This window comes from Arachis ipaensis, chromosome B3, assembly GCF_059453495.1.
Source record: "Arachis ipaensis isolate K30076 ecotype BB chromosome B3, ASM5945349v1, whole genome shotgun sequence".
Taxonomy (NCBI): domain Eukaryota; kingdom Viridiplantae; phylum Streptophyta; class Magnoliopsida; order Fabales; family Fabaceae; genus Arachis; species Arachis ipaensis.
In genome coordinates this window covers 26,209,218-26,233,604 of record NC_142438.1, presented here as the reverse complement: position 1 = coordinate 26,233,604, position 24,387 = coordinate 26,209,218, and the positions used below count along the sequence as shown (strand labels likewise).

The window sequence follows — 24,387 nt, the reverse complement described above, 5'->3', positions numbered from 1 at the left end:
TTTATTCTTAGTCTTGTCATAACTCCACTAGTTCCACAACCGCTTCTTCCTTTGTTCTGTCTATTGACATTTGAGGACTTGTCTTGTCAAAAGGATATAAATTCATAAGGAAACAGTAGAAAGAAAAAAATTAAGGTGATATTGACCGAGATCTCTCTTGACCACTTTATTCAAAATTTTCAGATTTACAAAACAAGGACAAATTCATCACAAAGTGGCTCGAATGAACATCGAAAACAAGCATAAATATGCTTTAATTAATCCTAATCTTTACTTCTTGTTTAATTTAGTCACTAGACCTCTCAACTACCAAAAAATGCTCTCACAAAAACTGGAACATGTTGGCTATAGTGCAGTTTTCGTTTAGCCAAAACTGTTGTAAAAGGTGTTAGAATTTGATTATTTTGAACTTGAATTTTGTATTGCTCCTTAGGTGCGCTCCATATGGATTTTAAGAGAGGTTTTTTAGACACATAAGAGGACAATAATTCATCATGATTACTGCTGAAAAAATAAAAAAAAAAAAATAGAGAAAGAACAAGAGTTCACCTTGCCGAATTTTCGGTAAAAACACGAAAATTAGTAAAAATGGGTAACAAATTGTGTTTGTATGGCTTGGATTCTTAAAGAACACTTGAAGAACAATGGAAGAACAGTAGGAATGAAGGATGGGACGTGGAGGAGAAGTGCAAGAATTTACTCTCTTTCTCTTTCTAAAACTTGGTTATTTTGTGCAAAAATGCATAAAGTGTTTCATGAATTTTGTGATCAAGATAGGATTCCTTAAATAAAACTAAGGTGAATTAATTGTGGTAGAAGGGACTAAGAATTTCGTGGTTAAGGTCTGAGGATTAATGAAGAAGGGGCGTGAAAACAAGGAAGCTTGATCAGCGCTTGCATGTCGAGCTTATCCACAATTAACCACAGTTAGTTACTTAGAGTTAAAAACACAGTAGAGAGGGATGAGAGGCTAAGAGGGAGGGGCGTGTTGCTTGGGAAACAAGCAAGAGAATTCGGAGTCTCTAATAGTCGTTTACAAAATACTAGTCAAAAATTCGGTTCGGGATAACTTTTACCATGTGGTAAAATAATTAATGGCTAAGATTTATTCTTAAAGAAATAAATCATGAATGGATGGCTAATATTAATCTTAGGACACAATTACCAAGGTAGAAATTACTTTTGCCACTAATTTTGTTTTTGGTTATTAACTTTTTCCCGACGCAAGAAAAATCGTCACTAAAAGTGAATTTCCGGCTTAAAAAGCCTATAGTGAGAAAAATAAACCAATGACAAACAAGTGTTTATTTTTTACTAGTCAAATTTGACTTAAAGAAATTAATTACCCTCATAAAGTCAAGTTTGACTTATTAATTATCATTTTCTAATTTATTTTTGTTTTTTTATCATTGGGTTTGCCTCACTAAAAATTATTGGATCGTAGTTCAAGATTTTGCAAAATAAATTACAAAATTGTTAGAAAAATCAATTTATTAAAAATCGAATTCTTACATCCCTCAACTCATCATCATCATTATCATCATTCATGTCTTCTTCTTCTAAATCAATATAGTTTGTTTGATCTATTTTGTTGTTCGATCTAAATTGTTTGTCTTACTCCGTGTTACACCTGATTCATTCAGCCTCTCTATTCCGTCACAGCTACTCATATTGATGTCGTCATATTTTTTGGGAATGTAATCAATCTCATCTTCTACTAAATGTAGGTGAATTTGCATCATGAATATAATTAATATATGACCACACAAAATTTGGAATTTGATTTGTAATCTAATTAATTGAATAAATCATTATGACAAAAAAAAATGTATTTGATTATCATAAAATATGATAACACGCTCCTTTAGCTGAGAGTGTTATTTAAAAGAATAGTGCTAGGAGGCCAGTAATTTTTGTGTTTTGTAATCATTAATTGGCCATTAATAGTATTTTTAATGGTATGAGATTATATCCAATAATAAAAGATCACTCACTTTTCTTTTGATGGTTAAGTGCTGACCACAAAACACAAAAATTGCTGACCCCTAAACTTTTTCTATTTAAAAAATATATATTTTTTATTATTGGTAAATTATTGTTTATCTAACACTTCTCATAAATTATATATTCTACTACGGGTAGGTTCAACGAAATTTTAAAATAGACATGATAAGTGATAAATTGTCTGCTTCAAGATAAATAGATAGGAATTATTCAGCGTATTATTTGTTTACGATTATGTTATATATACATTAAAATCAGTCATTAAAATTAATTAACAGTATAAAATATATATTAAAATATAAATATATATTAAAAATAAATTAAATTATATATATATTTATATATAAATATATTGATGATTGATTTAGTATACAAAAAATATTTTTAATTTATTTATTATGTACTTAAATTAAATTAAAATAGATACGGACACTAATATAATTATTAGGATGGTACCAAGAAGCATAAAAAAAAAAGTAATGTATTACTAAAAATGAATCATATCTCTTCAGAAACTTAGACCTTGCTAATTTATATAACATACACTTTTAATAGTCTTAAGAGAGTTAATTAATTTTTCTAAAATTGAATAATAAATTATATCTAATTCTATAATTATCTTTTTCACTAACAATAATAACTATAAATGAATCAGTAACACTTTTCATTTGTCTCTCAGAAACAAATATATAATTATAAATGAATCAGTAACACTTTTCATTTGTCTCTCAGAAACAAATATATAATCTAAAGATTTTCATTATAATAATCATTTTATTACCGATAATCTAACGTCCACCATGGACAGACACGGATGTATATTCAACAGTATGGAGGCAAGTGTACCTCCTGAATTTTAAAAAATTTCCGAGTAATGTATAGGAATAAAATATATTTATCTCCGCCATATAAATTAATATTTGATCCCATCATAATTTTTTTCGGCGTACGGGTCAAGAATAAAAAAAGAGAAGACTCTGCCATGTTATTAATATTGAAAAATTCAACACTATATTGAGTATTTAATAAAATAATTAAATCAATAATAATAAAAAATGAGAAGTGAAAAAAGTCAGTAACTCTAATCGTAATTATCCCATAAGACTTTTTTTGGTGACTAATTATCCCATAAGATGTTACTGCCGTTCTCATTCTTCTTCTTTTTTTTTTCTCTAAAACTCTAACACTTTGTCCTTACTAATCGCCACCGCGAAGTCGTCAACCGCATCGTGCCATGCCAGTGTCACACTGCTAATGTCACTGCCTTCGTCGTAGCTACTTTGTATCACTGCTCTGACATTGTTCTCCATTTCTTTCCCTGTATCGCTACTCGGATGCTCGCGAGATCGCGATACACATATTCGATTCTAAACTTCCATTTTGCAGCATCTTTCAAATAGATCAGAATTCAGTTCTCTAATCTCCACTCTTTAATTTTTTTGATTTAACTAAAAATTTTGAAGAGTGTTAGGAGAATATAGCAAGTTTTGTGATTTGTAGTCATTAATTAGTTATTATTAGTATTTTTAATAAGGTGTGATTATTCATTTTTTTTGTTGGTTAAATACTAGCCAAATTTTAATAAAAGTGCTAATTTTTTAAACTTTTTCTTATAATAATATATTCTATAAACTTTTTTTTCTATTCTATGATTGGTTTATTGAATGATTGTCTATTTTGTATCTGTATTATCTTTTGGATTTTTGTGGGATTGTAAATTATACTGCTATGCAACATGTATATATGTATATGTGAAATTTTGTCATTGGAGAGATTTGGACTCTCATCAATCTCTGTCAGGTGAGTCCAAAAATAAAGGGTGAAAAATTTGGAGAAGAGAGTGAGTGAGAGAGAGATGAACAAAGGAGGAAGGTACAAATGAAGAAGTTATTAGTGAATTGAAATTTGGAGAATTGGAATCGGCAGAAGGAGAGAATTGGAGAAGATGAGAAAGAAAAATTTTGGCGAAGATAAAAGTTGTGTTTATTCATCATCTGTTTCTACATTACATGCTTATCTTTATATAGTTATACAAAAACTAATTAACTTAATCTGCTTAACTAACTTTACTAACTGATAACTCTAATTAACTAATACTAACAACAGTAATTAACTAACTAATTCTAAGTCTCTCAGATTACAGTATATGATAGGAAAAACAATTATTCTGCACAAAATTTAACTTCAAACAACCTCTATCTCTATGTCCCTTAAAATCATGACACGGATAACAAAAAACACAAATGAAAAAGTAAAATTTTAATTTAAGTTTCGAGTGAAGTTAATGGCCCAAATAGAACTTAGAGTCTTTTTTGTGAAAAGTCTCCAGGTCATAGTTTTTTTTATTAAATTGTGAATTGTATTTCGATGACAATATTTTATTTGTTAATCAATTAATAATTTAGATTTATATTTTATAATTTATATTGCTATAGATTTATTTATAATTTAAATTATTATTTTAATATTTTAAATTGTGATTTAGATAATTTGAAGATCAATTATATTTATAGTTATAAAATTATCATTATGTTATATACTTTACTCCATGATTAAAATTTTTTGGATATGTCACTAACCACTAACGACCATGGTTCTATCAATTTCAATTTAAAGTTCGTGTCCGAAAACAAAAAGCATTGTATGCCTCTAATAGATTGCAATATAGACCAATAATACTCTAATTTGCAGGCGTATTATTTTTGGGAAATTATATGGTACAGATCTAAATCTGTACAGATTTAAAGATATGATTACGTGGTCTTAATCACACATTCTAAAGCCATACTTTTCATCTAAAACCGTAACTCTTCACAAAGAAAAGCGTCACCTTATGGAAAAAGTAAATTAGAAGATTTAAGAGAAGAAATAATTAAGTTATCAAAATTAATAGATCAGAAATTAATGATTTTAACTAATGTCAACTGTAATGACACCGAATTCTTAAAATCAATACAAAATGATTTTTCTCAAAATCTTTATTTTACTATAAGTTTTATTGAAGGACTTCAAAAACCTGAAAAAACTTATTTTTCACACGAAATTTCTAAAAAATGTTACCATGGAAATGATTCCCCACATCTTTATCATACTTTTAACCCACAATTAAATTCTATAGTAGATATGCTTGAAGAAATATTAGTATCCATAAAATTTCAAAGAAATAAGGAAAAAGAGAATCCCAAAGAAGAAAAATTTCAAAATATAATCAACATAACAGACTTAAAAGTAAAACCACCATTGAAATTATGAATATTGAAGAAAAATTAGAAGAAGTTACAATGCTTTTTAAATAATTAAAAATGGCTCAAAAAAATAATATTATGGAACATGGTTTTCAAATAGAAGAAGAATTATTAAATTCTGAAAATATAGAAAATGAAGAACACATTCTAGATTATTCAAGTGACGAAGAACCAGCAATTCCAATATAAGTAAAAAATGAAGCTGGAACATCTAAGGATAATCAATCTCAATTTAAATGGGAAACAGGTTTTGATAATTATGCCTTTAAAAAAGGGTTTATAAATAAAGATTCAAAATATACAAAAATACCATCGAAATACGTTCCTAAAATCCAGGAAATGGAAGGAGAAAGAATGCTCGACTTAGACTGTAAAAAGAATGAAAAAGAAATTTTTGAAAATTAGTTGAATTCCTTTTTATTAGAAGTTTTTACTAATCCAAAGCTTAGTGAATTGTCTGGAAGAGATATTTGGAATTACATAGGATTTCATACTAAAGGAACTATAAGAGATTACATGACATCAATAGAAAACCAAATAATAGAAGATTTAGCAACAAAAACAACAGCATATGATAAGATATTATATATAATGATGATTCTATATAAAGAATTTTTTGGAAAAAATATTATAGATCATAGACAAGAAGTCTATAATAAAGAATATCAAGAAGCAAAAAACCATTTAACTAATATTCAGATATATGATCTATGTAATGTGGAATCTTATATATGCGAATATAGAATACATTATTACAAATTAAAAGCAGAAGATAAAAATCATTATCTTAGTATGTATATAACAAAACTTCCATATCCTGCTAATGAATTTATAATGGGAAGATTTATAAGAGAAATAAATAGAGGGACAATTGAAAACAATTTTGGTGGAGCAACCTCTGCAATAAGAGAGGAAATAAAAGAACATTGTATGCAAGAAGCAACTCAAAAAAGATTTGCGAATATAATTAGAATTTGTTGTCAGGACAATGAAGAGATACCCCAAAAATATGGTCTTAATAAAAATTTTCAAAGAAAAAGAAAATATCAATTTAGAAAAAGAAAATACTATCCAAACTGGAGAAAAAAGATGTATTTTAGAAAAAGAAATAACAATAAAAACAAAAGACAAAGAAATGACTATTGCCCGAATAAAAAAGAAAATTGTAAGTGTTGGTATTGGCAAGAAGAAGGACACTATGCAAATGAATGCCCGAAAAAGAAGGATAAAAAGGATCTTACTAAACAAATAGAAATTGTTAAGTCTTGTTTCATGGAACCTTTAGAGGAATCTGATGATAACTTAGACTATATTTTTGAATATGTCTCGGAAACAGACTCAGAGACTGAGTAATAATGCCACATTTATTACTATAAAAATAACAGAAAAGTTTATAAATGCTTTCATAGATTCTGGAGCAACACAATGCTTTGCTAGTGCAAATATAAAACTTGATTGGAAAAAATTAAAGAAACAATTAAGAGTTAGAATAGCTGACAAATCAATACATAAAATTGACCAAAAAGCAGAGATGGTTGAAATTTTTATTCAAAATTATAGGTTCATTGTTCCATCTATATATATGTTAAATTCTGGAATGGATTTTATCATAGGAAATAACTTTTTAAAGCTATATCATCCATTCATTCAAGAATTAACATATATAGTTTTAAAAGCTCCACACGATTCTTCAATAAATCAAAAATCAAAACGTATAAAAATACCGACTACTACTATAGATAAGATCTTAAAATTTAAAATATTTTCTATATTAGAGACATGTTATTTAAATTTATACTTTCAGATAAATATCCCAAAAAATAATCTTGAAATAAAGATAGAAGAACTTTTGGATGAAATTTGTGCTGAAAATCTTTTAGATATTAAAAATACAAATAACGAATTAGTAAGTATTAAATTAAAAGATCCTACAAAAGAGATAAATGTTCCAAATAAAATTCCTTATTCCGCAAGAGATAGAGAAGAGTTTTCATTAGAATGTAGAGATCTTTTGGAAAAAGAAATTATAAGATCAAGTAAAAGTCCTCATGCGGCTCCAGCTTTTTATGTCGAAAACAATAATGAAATTAAAAGGGAAAAACGAAGAATGGTTATTAACTATAAGAAGATGAATGAAACAACTATTGGTGATGCTCATAAACTTCCAAGAAAAGATTCTATTTTAGAAAAAATCAAAGGAGCAACTTGGTTTTCATCCCTTGATGCAAAATCAGGATATTGGCAACTTCGTTTAGACGAAGAAACAAAGAAATTAACTGCTTTTACTTGCCCAACAAAAGAATCCACAAGTGTGTTGCTCTATGAATGGAATGTATTACCATTCGGATTAAAACAAACCCCAGGTATTTATCAAAGATTTATGGAAGAAAATCTAAAAGAGTTAAATGAATTTGTTTTAGTGTACATTGATGATATACTAATTTTTACAAAACAGGATAAAGAAGATCATCTTCAAAAATTATTAATAGTTTTAGAAAGATGTAAAGAAAAATGATTAGTTCTTAGAAAAAAGAAAGCAAGAATAGCAAAACAAGAAATAGAGTTTCTTGGATTAATTCTATCTACTCAAGGAAAGCTAAAACTTCAGCCAAATGTCCTAGAAAAGGTAAATTTATTTCCTAATAAAATAGAAGATAGAAAACAATTACAAAGATTTTTAGGATGTATAAATTATATTTCTGATCAAGGATTTTTAAAGAATATAACAGAATACACTAAAAGCTTATTTCCAAAAATAAGTACTAAAAAAGAATGGAAATGGGATGAAAAAGACAGTATGCAAATTCAAAGGATTAAAGAATTATGTGAAAAACTTCCAGAACTTTATATTCCGGAAGAAAATGACTACTTAATAGTAGAAACAGATGCTTCAGACATAACCTGGTCAGGATGTCTAAAAGCTAAGAAAGCTATAAAAAGTTTGGAACAAGAAAAAGAATCACTAGATTCTAAATATTCCCCGAGGAAATTACTTTGCAGGTATATTTCAGGGACTTTTTCTCCAACAGAACAAAGATATACCACTCATGAAAAGGAAACTCTAGCAGCAATTAAATCTCTTAAAAATGGAAAATTGATTTACTACCCAGAGAATTTACATTGAGAACAGATTCAAGTTACCTAACAGGTTTCGTACGATATAATTTAAAAGTTGATTATAATCATGGACGATTGGTAAGATGGCAATTATTTTTGTTACAATATCCAATAAAAATTGAATATATTAAGGGTGACAAAAATGTTATTGCAGATACATTAACAAGAGAATGGAGTTCGTCTACAACGCATTAGATCAAGAAATTCAAAAATATGAGTAAGAACTCGAAAAATGCAAGCATTGTCAGCAAATAAGGACACAGATCCAATCCCTCAAAAAGGCTATTGAAGCAATGAAATCATCAGAGTTCAGCCAGCTAAGCGTGATGGACAAATCAGGTGAAGAAAAAATTTCAGAAAATAAAACAATTGCTGAAATTATTAAAAAATCCACCCAAGATAAAAAATATTATGTAATTTATAATGGCCCCATGAAAGGAGTATATGATGCCTGGGAAAAAGCAGCACCATTCACACATCAATCAAGGATAATTCATAAAGGATGGTTTCTAACACTAGAAGAAGCAAAGGAATCTTTCAGGGAATATGAAGCTCTTCATCCAGAACAAACCCTAAAAAGAGCAGATAAAGATCCAATTCAAACCCAGAGAACAGGGATAATAAGAAACATTCCTACAAGGGCTGAAATCAAGAAAAAGAAAAGGGTCTGTAGATCAAATCTCAGAGAAACCCTTAACATAGTCCTGAATTGGACTGAAGAAAAAAGGACAATTTTGGGATATTATCCTATTGCCAAAGAACAGCTAACAAAGCTAGTTATATTTCCAGAGGCTTCCCCATCTGATACCTATCAGTTTTTCCAGTATGGATTAATTGATACAATTTTAATTTTTAATAATCTAAAAATTATTAGTGAGTTTCCTGCAGGATTCGTTGATGCAGTAAAGAGATTTAAAAATATGATTGACAATGTAAATCCAAGGGATATATCCCTAAAATTTACAAACAGTCAACCTATTTTTAATGAAGAAGAAGAATGCTTGGTTCCAACACACCAAGTAATATTCATGTCCGTCTTCCCAAAAAATTTTCAACCAATTGATCAGATTCAAGACTTAACAATTTACAGTCATGAAGGAAGGATAGCCAGCACATTAGCAAGGGTCTTTGAAAGAACTCAAAAAATAACGAAGGAATCTCACACAAGGATTAATTATAAAAGTAGAAATACTTTGCTTGTGTCCAGTAAAAGAAATGAAATTGAAGAAAGAGAGATGAGACTCTTGGTGAAATTTGAATCAGCATTCTACAACTTATTCGGACTTTTAGAAAAGCTCCCTGAAGGGATAAAGAGGAATCTCTGCTATTTGATAAAAGACAGAGAAGACCACAAGTGCCAGCTATGTGCCTCAGAGTTATCTGAAGAAATCAATAATGAAACGGAATCAACTCACATGATGAAGGAAGAGGACAATACATCTGAGGGTCACATGATAAAAGAGGAGGACAACACATCTGAAGCATCTCTCAACATTATTGCATAGTGACGTAAGCACTTAGGTCATAAAGCACCAACGATGTAGCTGGTGCAAGATAGCAAACAATGACGTAAGCAATGACGTCATAAGAAGGGTAAGGATGGGAATTGTCCATCAAACCCAACTATTATAAATAGGTTGCTTAGGCAATTGTAGAAGACATCAGACAATAGAAAGCAGGAGGCTTAGAGTACTCATATGCTAGGAGAGCAAGGAGGAAGCTGCCGAGGCGATTCTATAGTCTGAAGAAGAATTCCCTTAGGGAAAACCAATTCTAAACTCCCCTCTGGAGTTAGTATCTACAATCTCCCCTCTGGAGATAAAAACACCTTATGTAAAATATACTAAATAAAAGAAGTTTTTCTCCAGAAAGGTACATCTTCATCTTAGTCTTTCAATTAATGAATTATTTAGAAAGTTTAGAATTAACAGAAGAATCTGATTATTATAGATTAACTGTTTTATTAGATAATGAAAAACAGGCTATTCTAAAAACAGAATTAAATCTCAAATGAAATGAAAATTTCAATAAACAAAATCTTTTAAAAGAAGTTTTTAATAGAAAAAATATAATATACTATGGAAAAATTCAACTTGAAGCCCCTATAAAGATAAAATCCGCCAATGGAGAACTTGAAATAGCTTTGATAAATGATGAAGAATTGAGAAAATAGATTGAGAAAATTAAGGATCAACAAAAAAGATCTAAAATTGGATGGATTCATATTAGTACTATACAAGTCTTAATCAAATCTACATATATGAAAGGAATTAATTCACCAATAAGCTTAGCAATCTGTGACAAAAGAATTACTGATGACCCAATAGATCAAATAATTGGAATTGTTCATGGAAATTTGGCAAATGTAAATGTTAAATTCAATGCGCATCTTGGATATGCTATACCTTTATCAACTGAAAACCTTGGTAGATCTATAAGTTTGGCTTATAAATTTCACAGAAAAAATCTAATGGAACAAGACGATGAACCTTTTTCAATCACATATGCAATAAATTATGCTTTAACAAATAGCCATCATAGTATAATATTTAAAAACAGAGAAAGAATTTATGTTGATGAATTATTTCAGAAAATTGTAAAAACAGAAATACCAAAATATAAAGCTATTGAAAACCCAGTTCTATTATTAAAAGAACCATCAGGAAAATTAGTTTCATCGAATTTTCAAATAAGAGAATCTAAAATTAATAGCCCTTTAAGTTTATCCAAGATTAAAGAAGAAAATTCTGAAATAAAAGAATTAACAAAAAAGGTCGAAAAATTAAATGAAACCCTAAACATTAAATTATGACAATAAATAAAGAAAAAATATATGTAACTTATCAAGATAAGAAATAAGAGCTCTTTGAAAGAGAAAATCGGTTGAATTATTTACAGTTTTCTGAAATAAATCAAAGAGCATTTGAAGCTCTAAAAATAATCTATGACAAGTTAAAAAGAGAAGTCGAAGAACTAGAAAAATTAATAGAATCTCTAGAAAATAGTGATGAATCGATGATAGAATTTGCAGAAATTTTAAGATAAATAATGAAGCATACAAAGATTGAAAAACCAGAAAATAAAATAAAAAGGAAAAGGGCGAAAAAATTAAAAAGTAAAATAAAGGAGTATAAAAGAGAATTAAATAATCTTCAGATCGAAATTGATGACCTTATAATAAAAAGGATAGAAATAAGAATAAATATAAACAAATTGGAGTTAAACTTAAAAAATTTATAAATGCCTGGAAAATCATATTATGACTTAAAAGAATTAAAGCTGTTAAAAGAAAAAATGGAGAATGAAGTTGAAAAATTAAAAAGATATTTAGAAACAACAGAAAGTATAGAAATAAAAGAAGTTTTTGAGGATTTAAGAAATTATATTAAAAAAAAGGACAAACAGATAAAAGATTTTATATACAATAATCCATGCAAAAAAGAATATCATAAACTAAAACAAGATTGAAAAATTATAAATACTAGTAATATGGTCAATACTTTTGATTATGAATTGGCAAATTATTCAAAGAGTTAATAGTAATTTCGAAAAAGAAAGTAAAAGAAAAGACGAAGAGTTAATAGTAATTTCGAAAAAGAAATTAAAAGAAAAGACGACTTTAAAAATTGGTATCAGAGCCAAGTTAACGATTAAGGGTAACACTTTCTCTTTAAACAACACTTTTAGTGATACGCTTTTAAATCAAAATCTGTAAATCTGTACAATATGGCATCTGTACAGTAGATGGACCCATTATTTTTATATAATTTAATTTTGTACTGTTGTTAACTTGTTATAACTAATATGATATTATTTTTTACACATCGCAATACGTTAAAATTCTCTTCATCGCAAATAATACAAGTTGTGGCATCTCAACTACGAAGGTATATATGAAAAAAAAAAATAGCAAAGAATCATTTATGTTTACTAAAAAAAACATTTTAGTGACAATTTATTTTATCTTTAGTAATAATAAAAATTAAGTAACCATTAACACATGTACCATTAACACAGTTTGTAAACGAGAGTTTGCATAGAATTGATTTTGCAAACTTGATTTTGATGAAAAGTAAGTTTGTGTTAACGTGATTTATGTTTGGCAATCTTTATATTAAAATGGATTATAGTAAAATAAATGTTGTTTGGATTTTGCTACTCAAAATCACTTTTAGAGAAAAAATTACTAAAAGAGACATCAATTTAAATAATATTTTATATTATCCTATCATTTTATTTTAGATATTTGAATAGATCTTAGTAATTCATTTTATAATAAAAATATTTATTATATAAATAAATATTATTATTTTATAATAATAAAATAATATCTATCTTTTGAGAAAAAAATGCAATAAAAATTAAAATTATAAAAGAGAGTACGTACTATACATTCTATAATGTCAAACAAAAAGAAAATGTTCTATAATCTTTTTAGTATTTTATTACTCTTTAATTTATATCATTTTAGAATATACATTTTTATTATTTATGACTCTTTTGTTACTTATATTTAGTATATAATAAAAAATAAAATAAAATACAATAAAAAATACAATAAAAAAATTTCATATCAAACATAGTATATAATAATTACAACCAACAACATGTATCATATGAACAAAAAAATTACAATAAGAAATAAATAAAATTGATATGAATAAAATAAAATAAAAAAAATTTTATACACAACATAAATATAGTACAATAAAGAATAGAAAAAAAGGAATTTATATAAACAAAAAATAATAAAAATTAATAAAAATAAGAATTTATATCAACAATAGTTGTCATATGAATAAAAAAATATAATAAAAATATAATAAAGCACTAAAAAAATAACATCAAAATACTAAAAAAATAATATAAAAAATATTTATCGTATAAATAAAAAAATACAATAAAAAATATAAAAATCAAAATATGAAAGAGAGTACTACAAATAATAAAAAACAATTAAATTTTTTATCTTAGCAGTGATTGAAACAGATCTGAAAAATTTTAATAGAAAAAAAAAATTCAGAACAAAGAACATACACAACAAATGAACGAAGAACTACTGTGAAAGTTATGGTTACTTGCATCCTTTTTATAGAAGAGAATAGATGGTAGGATTGGTAGAAAAGGAATAAATTTTTCACTTAATTCCTCCAACGGTAATCAACTTTCTCAACGTGAACGCAGAAGCAAGAAATTTTAGCTTCACGTGAACGTACGTTCAGAGGTGAAAGCACTTCTGGGTTTAGAGTTCTAACAAATTGCCAAACATAAAAGTGGGACGTTCAAGACACTCAAACGGGCTTCTTTCTTCTCCAACGTGAACCCCAAACACACCCTTAGTCATTAGCTCATATTTTGTCACTAAAAAGTTTTAGAGTAATTATAATAATTACCAATAAAAACATTTTAATGGCTAAAAAATTCTATAATTTGTCATTACATTTAATAATAATAATAATAATAATAATAATAATAATAATAATAATAATAATAATAAATTAACTAAAAGAAAGTGTAGCCATAATGCTATTGTTTTAGTTTCTCACTGTCACTAATTTTTCTTGTAGTTAGAGAAATAATATTTTATATTATTTTTTAGTACATCTTAATTACTTTAAATACTAAAAAGAGAGAACATATATTTAATGGTTCGTTCAATATTTTTCAAAATTTTAAGTAATTAGTTGTTAATTATATTCTTGAATATATCTAAGGTGAAGCTAACGATTAATTCTAATTTTCAATGTTCTGAAAATCGGACCGAATCGGTCGGTTCAATCGGATTAATCGAAAATCGGTCACCTAGTCAGTCCGGTCCACTTACAAAATTGTTCTATAATAAATTGGCAAAAAACCGGCCAAATCGGTGGTTAACCGGCAAATTGGGCGAATTGGTCAGGTTTCAATAGGTACCGGTTCTCCCCCATAGGTAACGAAACGGCGTTGTTTGGATTTAAAAAAAAAAAAAGAAGAAAAGAAGGCTGAAGAACGCATTGCAACCTCTTTCCAACCCTAAATCCCTAATCTCTTCGAAGAACACTCCTGGACCTGGTTAGGGGTGTTCAAAACCGATTCAATCCGAACAAAACCGATCAACCGAACCGAAAAAATCGATAACCGAATCAACCGAAAACCGAAAAAATCGAAAAAATAAAATTTTGCTTTTTTTTTTTGTTCGGTTCGGTTCGATTTTCGGTTTTGATACTGAAAACCTGAACCAAACCGAACCGAACCGGTGTATATATATATAAAAATTAATTTTACAAAATATCCCTAACCTAAACCCTAATACACTCACGCGGTCGCGCCGCTTCTCCTTGCTCTTTTCTTGCTCACACACAAACTGCTCTCTGTCACTCCCTATCTCTCACTAACGCACACTCCTCTACTCTTGTCTGCCGTCGCTGTCCAGCCGTTCAGCAACCGCCATTCCCTTCTCGTCGTCCGTCGATGCCTCTATCCAGAAGCCGCGTCTCTCAGCGTCGTCATTCTCAGCACCGTTGACCTCAGTAGCCGCATCATCTTAGTGCCGTGGTTCTCCATTATTCTTAGTTGTGCTCCATCGTTCTCAGTCTCTCAGCCTTAGGTATGATTTGTTCAATTTTTGTTCTGATTTTTTGTCTAATATGATTTTTCTGAACTTTTTTTTTCTGTTCTAAATTCTAATTTTTTTATGTTGTGACATAATTTTTCTATTCGTTATGATTATTGGTTTTTGGTTCTTGGTTTTGATTTTCTGATTGTTGTTATGATCATTTTCAATGTGTTATGATTATTGGTAATAACATTTATTTGGGGTTTTTTGTTTATGATTATGTTATATGGCTCTGTTCTTAGTTTATTTTGATTTTGTTCTATTTTTATTAGATTTTAAGGTTTATTTTGATTTTATTCCTTTTTTGTGTGTTTATTCTGATTTCTGAATTCATTATTTTCTTGGTTGTGATTCTTGGTTTAAGGTTTTGATTTTGTTCTGATTTTTTGCTATGAATTGGATGTGTTTGTCTTTGGTGTGATTGTGCAGTTGTGCTTGAGGTCACTTGTAGGAGGAAGAACAAAGGTTTTGCATCCCAAATCAGTCTCAATCTTCTTAGAAATGCAAGTGATATTGGATAATAACTCAAGATCAGATGAAAAATGGGGTATTGATTTTTATTCTTGGATAATATTCTCCTTTTTTATTTTGTTGAAATTTATTGGTTTTTATCTTCTGTTTTGACATTTGTTTAAGGTTGTTGCCTTGTACTACAATGATTTTACAGTTTTAATAAAGTGAATCAATGAGTTTGTTTGTAAAACTATGTTTATTTGATGAAACTTGTTATGATTCTAATTTTGAAAATAATGCAAAAATTGAAGCATGGTCCTGTTCCCTTAATTTGTAGATTGAGAATCGAAAATACTTAACATTTAGAGGCACACGTTTAGTTTATTTAAGCAGTCATACCACTGTTTAATATTCATTTTTTGTGTTAATTGTTTGTGTTATAACTTAATTTCTGATTTCAGGTTCTTTGTTTGCTGAACAATGTTTTGCTATCTTGGTAGAGAACATCAAAATATTGCTGCTTTGCTGGAAAAATTAATGGAAGCAACTTTTTTTTTTGTTGTGTTTAAATTTTTCATGCTTTTCAGCTATTGTATTATCATTTCTTTTGTTATTGAACTTCCTGTATCAAGATTTTTATTATTTATTATGTTGTATGACTTTATTGATAACTTTGTGAAATTAAACTTGTTATTTTGTTGCATATGTTTTTGTTGAAAATAACATAGGACAGAGCTTTTAGTAATGGGAAATAACAAGAACAGAATACTTTTTTTTTAATTGAAAAACCGAACAAACCGAACCGAACCAAACCGATTTTAATTGGTTTGGTTTGGTTCGGATGGTTTCAGTAAAAAGACCGAACCAAACCGAACCGAACTACTAATATAAAATCGGATCGGATGGCTTTTCCGTAAAAAACCGAACCAAACCGCACCGCGAACACCCCTAGAACTGGTCATCTCCCACTCCCAACCCTAATCTCTTCGAGGCTCGAGCTTCTGCCTACGAAGGACAACCGCCACCGCCGGAGCCAACCGCCACTATCGTGGGTCATCGCCTCACTGTCGCGGGTCATCGCCTCACCGTTGCGGGTCGTCGCTTTGTTGTCGTCACCGTCACCGAAGAGAGGTCGTCTGGCTCTGGCCTTCTGTTCTCTACTTCTCTTGCGGTTAGTTCTGGGCTTTTGGCTCTTCTTCTGTTCTTTCTGTTTTCATTTTTTGTTCTGGGTTTCTGTTCTTCTATTCTTCTATTTTTTAATTTTTTTTATTTTGTTTATTATATGATTAATCATTCTGTAATGTTGAATAAATTTGACGTATGTTGAATTTTAGAATTATGCTCTGCTCTGTTCTTCAATTTTTTTTATCTTTTCAATTCTGCTTTGTTCAATTTTTTGATTTTTTCAATTCTGCTTTGTTGAATGCCATATGAATGGTATGAACTATGAATTGATATATTGGTCTGGATTCTAGATTGCTGGCATTCTGAATTTAGATAGAACAGTCACAAAATGATCAGCAACAACAACATAATGCTGTACAAGAATCTCAGACATGTTCCTCTAGAGGAAAATCTGACCTGGCTTGGAAATATTTCACTGTGAAGTATGATAAAAATCATAAGGCACAATATACATGTTTCTTTTGTTTGAATACTTATAATGGAGGGGGGATATATAGGATGAAATATCATGCGAAAATTCTTGGACAAATTAAAGTATGTAACAAAGTCACTGAAGAAGTTGAACTTCAATTCAAAAGGATTTTGATGGAAAACAAAAAATAAGATGGAAAAAAATTGAGGAGGAGTCTTATGGTGGGGAAGCACCTGCACAAGAGGCTTAATCGCCTAACCCTGTACAAGCTGCTGTTCCTACAACAACGGGAGACAAAGGAAAGAGAAGAGCTATAGTAGCTACACAAATTGGAAGTTATTTTAAAGAAAGGACTACTCCAGAATCTCAACCGACTTTGAAAAGTGTTTTGACTAATAAAGAAATTGTGCACAAGGCTAAGTTGGGACTTGCCAAATGGATCGTTGATGCACGTATTCCTTTCAATGCAATTCAATCACCTTACTTTCTATCTGCATTGGATGGTGTTGCTGCAATTGGACCTGGTTTCAAGGGACCGTCATATGATGAAATGAGAGTTCATTTACTGGCTGATCTTAAGAGAGAGTGTCAGTTGCTGGTTGAAAAGTATAGGAGGTCATGGAAAAGCACCGGTTGTACGCTGATGGCAGATGGGTGGAGTGATCAAAGGCAACGAACTTTAATTAACTTTCTAGTTTATTGTCCTGCTGGTATGTCATTTGTTAAGACTGTTGATGCTTCTGATGTGATAAAAACTGCTAATGCATTGTTTAATTTGTTTGCTGATGTTATTGAGTGGGTTGGGCCTAGTAACATTGTGCATGTGGTCACTGACAATGCTGCTAATTATGTATCTGCTGGAAAACTTATTCATGAAAAATATCCAAATATATTTTGGTCTCCTTGTGCTGCCCATTGTATCAATCTTATTTTAAAAGATATTGCAAGTATTCCTCACATAGCTGACCTTGCTTCCCGTGCTTCAAAAGTGACTATGTTTGTTTAAAATTATATGATCTTATTGTCTTGGCTTAGAAAAAGAAAAAGTTGGACAGAAATTGTTCGACTAGGAGTCACACGTTTTGCCATTGTTTTCATTACTTTGAAAAGTATATATGATCACAAGTAAGATTTGTAGGCATTGATGGTGGACAAATATTTCACTTCTCATAAGTTAGCCAAAAGTACTAATGGAAAGATTGTTGGTTCAATTGTCTTGGATAGTAAGTTTTGGCAAGATTGTGTTACCACTGTGAAAATTGTTGGTCCTCTTATTAAGTTGTTGAGGCTTGTTGATGCTGATGACAAATCCTCTTTGGGAATCGTGTACGAAGGCATGCAAAGAGCTAAAAATGCTATCAAGACAATGTTTAGAAATCGAAAAGCTGCATATACGCCATACACGAGTATCTTGAAAATGAGGTGGGATAAGCTTTTGAAGCGTGATCTCCATGCGACAGCGTACTTTTTAAATCTAGGCATTTTCTATAGTGAGGGTTTTGTTGAGAAGGCAAATATTTTGAGATCTTTACTTGATTTGCTTGATGTTAAAACACTTTGTGATGACTCAGTTGCCGCAATGCAAGAGATACAACTGTATCGAGATTGTAAAGAAAGTTTTGGGAGGGAAAGTGCTAAGAGAGCGGCATCAAGACTTGAACCTGGTAAGTTATTTGACTTATTTCATATCCAAGTTTAGTTTAGTTTCAAAGTTTAATAGGTTGGGAGATAAACATTAAAAAGTATTTGATTTTTATATCTACGTAGGTGAATGGTGGAGGCTACACGATGGGAGTGCTCCTAATTTGCAAAAAATGGCAGCCCGTCTTCTTCATCAAACCTCTTCTTCATCTGGATGTGAGAGGAACTGGAGCCTTTTTGAACAAATCCATTCAAAGAGGAGGAACCGGTTAGAGCATCAAAGACTAAGTGACATTGTTTATGTCACCTATAACCTACGCCTTCAATCTAGGTTGCATCGAAAGAAGAGGAATTATGATCCAATTGACATTCAAAGCATTGACACGGTAGATTTTTGGGTAATGACAGATGAGAATGATCCTGAATTTACTAATGGAGATGTTGAAGGCATTGAAAGTTTAATATACACTGATAATGCTATGCCTTCGTATCCTAATGGTGAGTGACATAGCAAACTTTGTTTCCTTCCATAAAGATACATGTCATTAATATTGATTTCTTATTGAGTTTTCTTTCTATTTTATTAGATGGAGGAGACATGGAAGTTGAAGTGGATATGCCTGATGTTGTAATTGAATCCTCAAATACTTCTTTTGGTGGTATTTCTGAAGATGCTGGCTTTGGATTACCTGTTTATAATGGAGACATCGGAACACTTAATGATGATTATGACTTCTGATGAGTAGTGTATTTGTTTAGTTGAAGTATTGTTTGTTGAATATTGTTTCTTTTGGTTGCAAAACATTGTGTTTGTCATTTATGTACGTTTTGATTTCTTTAGTTATAAACTTTGATATTTGAAGTTGTTTATGACCTTTTAATGATAAATTATGTATTGTTCATTTTGTGAAATTGTTAAATTTTGAATCTTATTAGTTTAAAAATTATTGAATTTAACTTTTTAAAATTATATATTGAATTTTTTATAATTACGATTCAATCCCAATTGAACCATTAAATTATTGAACCAATCACTTGACCAATTTAATGATCGGTCTGGTTCTCACAACCTTGCTAATTTCTAACGAATCACGTAAAATTCAAGACACGACGCTTCAGTAGTCCAAACACCTCATTAGTAGTATGCTAGTTCTTATGATTGACTCCTAAGTTATAATCATATACTATTATATTATTTATATAATATCAGGCCAAATGGATGGTCTCCCATTTGTGTTAAGCCCATCTTTTTGTTTCCCAAGTCCAATTCAAAGACACAAATCGCATCAACTTTCATAAAAAAACGCAAATTACCATAACAGGGGTCGTCACTAGGAAACCAATTTTATTCATATTCAGCTTAATTAAATAATTAATTAAAAATTCCTCACCAAGATTCAAGAGACATTACTTGTGTATAAATACCATTCAAACCGTTGCGTAAAGAACACAATTTGTTACAAATTTCCCAACACTAATTAATACCACAAAATATAATTAAATTTTGCCAAGAGATACATATGGCTCCAATTAGCAAAAACGTGCATGTTTTATTGGCTCTAATGCTCGTTATTCTTACAATTTGCACTTCCCATGTAATTTCCTCTCGAAAGCTCAATAATGAACCATCATCGTCAATGTACCAAAGACATGAGCAATGGATGTTAAAATATGGCATAGTGTACAAGAATGGTGAGGAGAAGGAGAAACGTTTCTTGATATTCAAGGACAACGTGGAATTGATCGAGTCATTTAATGCTGCTGGGAACAAGGCTTACAAGCTTGGTGTTAATCACTTAGCTGATCTTACCAATGAGGAATTCAAGGCTTCACGTAATGGATACATGAGATCAAATAATTCACCTCCAACACCATTCAAGTATGAAAATGTCACTGATGTTCCAAATGCAATTGACTGGAGGCACAATGGAGCTGTTACTCCAGTCAAGAACCAAGGCAGTTGCGGTAAGATAAAGTCAAAAATTATATATCTATCTTTTCTTTTCTTTTTTCAAGTTTTTCATACTACACCTTTATCATCATTTCATTGGCACTTTGGCTTAGTTTTTGCTATCTATATAAAACAAAATTATTGCATGTGCTTGGAGTATTTACATGAGATCTGCTCCATATATATTCATAATGGTTTATGCCATAGAGAAAAATTATTTTATTTAATTTAATATTTATAATTTTATGTGTATAATTTTTTTAATTATATATTTATTATATTTAATATTACTAAATTATTTTACTAGAAATTAATGAATATAAAATAAGTAATTTTTTGCTATTTTAATTTGGACTAATTTTTTATTTTCTCTTGAACTTTTTTGTATTCATAAGAAGGACATTTCAAATAAAAAGAGGATTTTATTATAGTAAATATTGATATATATTATTTTAATCATATTAAATGTATACTAAAATTAACTGTCCATATAAATATATGTTAAAATATAAAATGTATATATTTTAAAAATAATTTTTCTTTTCATGATTATCACATGTAAGTTTAATATAGTTTCTAATGTACATCATAAAACTATCATTTATATTATAAGAATCTTAAATTCATAATTATCACAAATCTATTATATTATTTTATAATTAAAATGTGTTTTGTGTCACTTTTTTATTGTAATTAAAATTAAATATTTTTTTCTAAAATTAAAGAATTCTCATCTTCTCTTTACTAATTTTACAACCAAAATGTGCTATATGTCACTTTTTCATTGTAATTGAAATTAAATTTTTTTCCTCCAAAATTAAAGAATTTTTTTCTCCTCTTTACTAATTTTACAACCAAAATGTGCCACATATTACTCTCATTACAATTGAAATCAAATCTTTCCCTCAAAAATTAAAGAGTTCTCTCCTCCTCCCTCTTCCTTTCTCTATTTCTCTCATTCCTTCAACCACTCTATCTATTTTATATATCATTATCAATATCAATGACTAATTACTAATTTGACAATCAAAATATGCAACATGATATTCTTTAATTGCATTAAAATTAAAATTAAAAATATTAAAATTGAAATTAAAATATACCTATATTATGTATCATATATTACTATCTAATTTAATAATCAAATGTGTCACATGACACTCTCTTATTAAAATTGAAAAAAAATATTTTTTTCAAAATTAATAAATTCCCTTCTTAAATTCTCTCGTCAACCTCTCTCAATTTTTCTATTTCTTTCTACTATTTTTACTCTATATATAATTTATATTTTATATATATTAGTAATTTGACAAATCAAAATATGTCATCCGATATTTTTTTATAATTAAAATAAAATTTTTTCTTCCAAAATTAACAAACTCTCACTCTCACTCTCATTCTTCATCTTTATCTTTCTCTCTCTTTTCTCCCATTCTCTACGTTTTTTATCTTTCTCTTCTACAGAAAATAAAATTAATAAAATAATATAATTTAAATAAAAAATTATTATTATTGTTATTATATTCATAGTTTTTAATTTAGTTTTAAATTTTCACTTCTTATCTTTCTAATCTATATTTTTATTTTTTTTCTTTCAAATATTTATTACATATAATTTGGAGAGAATATCAATGTTATAATTAAAAGTTAGAATCAATATTCAATTGTTTTAAAAAAATTAATTTTGAGTTAATTTTATAACTATCAGTATAATTTTTTATACTAATTAATATCTAATTATATTTTTATATACATAGAGAGAAAAAATTTTATTTTTAAATAACAAGTATAAAAATTAATTATTTCTATTTGTGCAACAGACTTAACAGTTAACACCTAATTAAATATAAAAGTATACACGTTAAATTATTTTAAATTTTAGATAATGAATGTTAAAATTAATTATTAATAAAAAATTAGACTTTTTCATATAAAAATAATAACTAAAAATCTTATTATTTGATTTTTTATCTACAGATACCTTGATCTTCTTAACCAGAGACTTTTGTCAACCTACGACTTTTTTTTGTAAAAATAATTTGATTTTATAAATCTTTTGTGCCATGCATAATTTATACTGTCAAAACAAAGTGAACTGTAATTTTAAAATATTTATATTCCGGTAATGTTATTACCGATAAAAATACTAATAAAAATAAAAAGAATTACTAATCTTGATTCATGATGAATAAGTGTTATTAGGGAGAATTCAATTTGTTTATTTTTTAGTCTTCTTAATTCTTTCTTCAATTAAATTATTGATGGTGATTGAAAAAGAAAAACTTCATTAATAAAAAAAGAATTAAATTTTGATTTTCTTTTCATAATAACAAATTTTTATCAAGTTGGTTAATTTTTCAAATAATCATAAAAATTTTTTATTTTATTATTTAATTAAATATTTATTAAACAAAAAATAAAACACATCATACAAATAAGATATAATATAATATAATTTTTTACAAAATAATAAATATATTTATTTATAAATATATAATAATTAATTTTATGTGTATATAATATTTTTTATATTATTTTGTAAGAGTTTAATTTTGATACACTATAGTGTAAAGTATTTTATACAGTCGTACAATCACATCCGTTCTTTTGGATGATCATTTACACAATCAATGTAAAAAGTAGTTATTTTTACTGATGTGATACATATATAAAACTACTTTACAGTGCATCAAAATTAAATTCATTTTATAAACTTTACGGAGCATACAATAAAAAAGTAGTTTTCAATTTTTATATACAGTTATTCAAAGATATATAAATATATATCCTTTTTTTTTCTAAACATAAAATTCTACTTAAAAGGCTTTGTTTTTAGCTAAGAACTAGAATTATATTTTTCAAACCAAAAAACTTATCGTTCAATCAATTACACCATAGTCGAAATTAGTGTCTGAATCTTAATATATAATTATATACTTAACATAATTGTTAATTAAATTCTTTTTGCAAAGTCAGGATGTTGTTGGGCATTTTCAACCGTTGCTGCAACCGAAGGCATCCACCAGATTACTACAGGAAACCTTGTGTCCCTCTCAGAGCAAGAGCTTGTGGACTGTGATAACGTGGATCAAGGTTGCGAGGGAGGTCTCATGGAAAATGGCTTTGAATTCATCATAAAAAATGGTGGAATCACCACTGAGTCAAACTACCCTTACAAAGGAGTTGATGAAACTTGTGACACAAGTAAAGAGGCTTCTCCAGCAGCTCAGATAAAAGGGTACCAGCGGGTGCCTGCAAACAGCGAGCACGCACTTCAACAAGCCGTGGCGAACCAACCGGTTTCTGTTTCCATTGATGCTAGTGGATCTGCTTTCCAATTCTACTCGAGTGGCGTCTTCACCGGTGAATGTGGGACTCAACTTGACCATGGTGTTACTGCAGTTGGTTACGGTGCAGATGATGATGGTACTGAGTATTGGATAGTAAAAAATTCTTGGGGCACACAATGGGGCGAGGATGGTTACATAAGAATGAAGAAGGGAATAGATGCTACTCAAGGGTTGTGTGGCATTGCTATGGATGCCTCTTATCCCACTGCTTAACATAATTTTTTCATATTATCAACTTGTGATATGATTGTCAGTTTTAACTTTTAAGTGTGTATGTAAAATTAAATCAGATATTGTATTGATGAATATATGCACTTTATTTTTTAAGGAACTTTTTGCTGTAAGAACTTGAACTTCTACGTAAATTTTAATTTCTATTTCTATTTAACTTCTTAGAGTTTAATTTTCAAACGTTAATTAAGTCTAAAACGTTT

General features: G+C 28.7%; 1 protein-coding gene and 1 pseudogene across 1 annotated transcript; both read left to right on the top strand.

The window, feature by feature from the left end:
* Positions 1–16,255: 16,255 nt before the first annotated feature.
* Positions 16,256–19,391, top strand: LOC107632863 (uncharacterized; annotated as a pseudogene).
* Positions 19,392–20,172: 781 nt separating this feature from the next.
* Positions 20,173–24,166, top strand: LOC107634344 (senescence-specific cysteine protease SAG39-like). Its single transcript, XM_016337869.3, has 2 exons — positions 20,173–20,617; positions 23,580–24,166. Exons 1-2 carry the CDS (start codon positions 20,173–20,175, stop codon positions 24,164–24,166), a joined length of 1,032 nt encoding a protein of 343 aa, XP_016193355.1.
* Positions 24,167–24,387: the final 221 nt, after the last annotated feature.

What these genes read in the sequence shown, in the direction of transcription:
- LOC107634344 (XM_016337869.3), top strand. Translation starts at nt 20,173, where the DNA reads ATGGCTCCAATTAGCAAAAACGTGCATGTTTTATTGGCTCTAATGCTC. An exon ending in CAAGAACCAAGGCAGTTGCG is followed by an intron (nt 20,618 to 23,579) that starts GTAAGATAAAGT and finishes TTGCAAAGTCAG; the next exon opens with GATGTTGTTGGGCATTTTCA.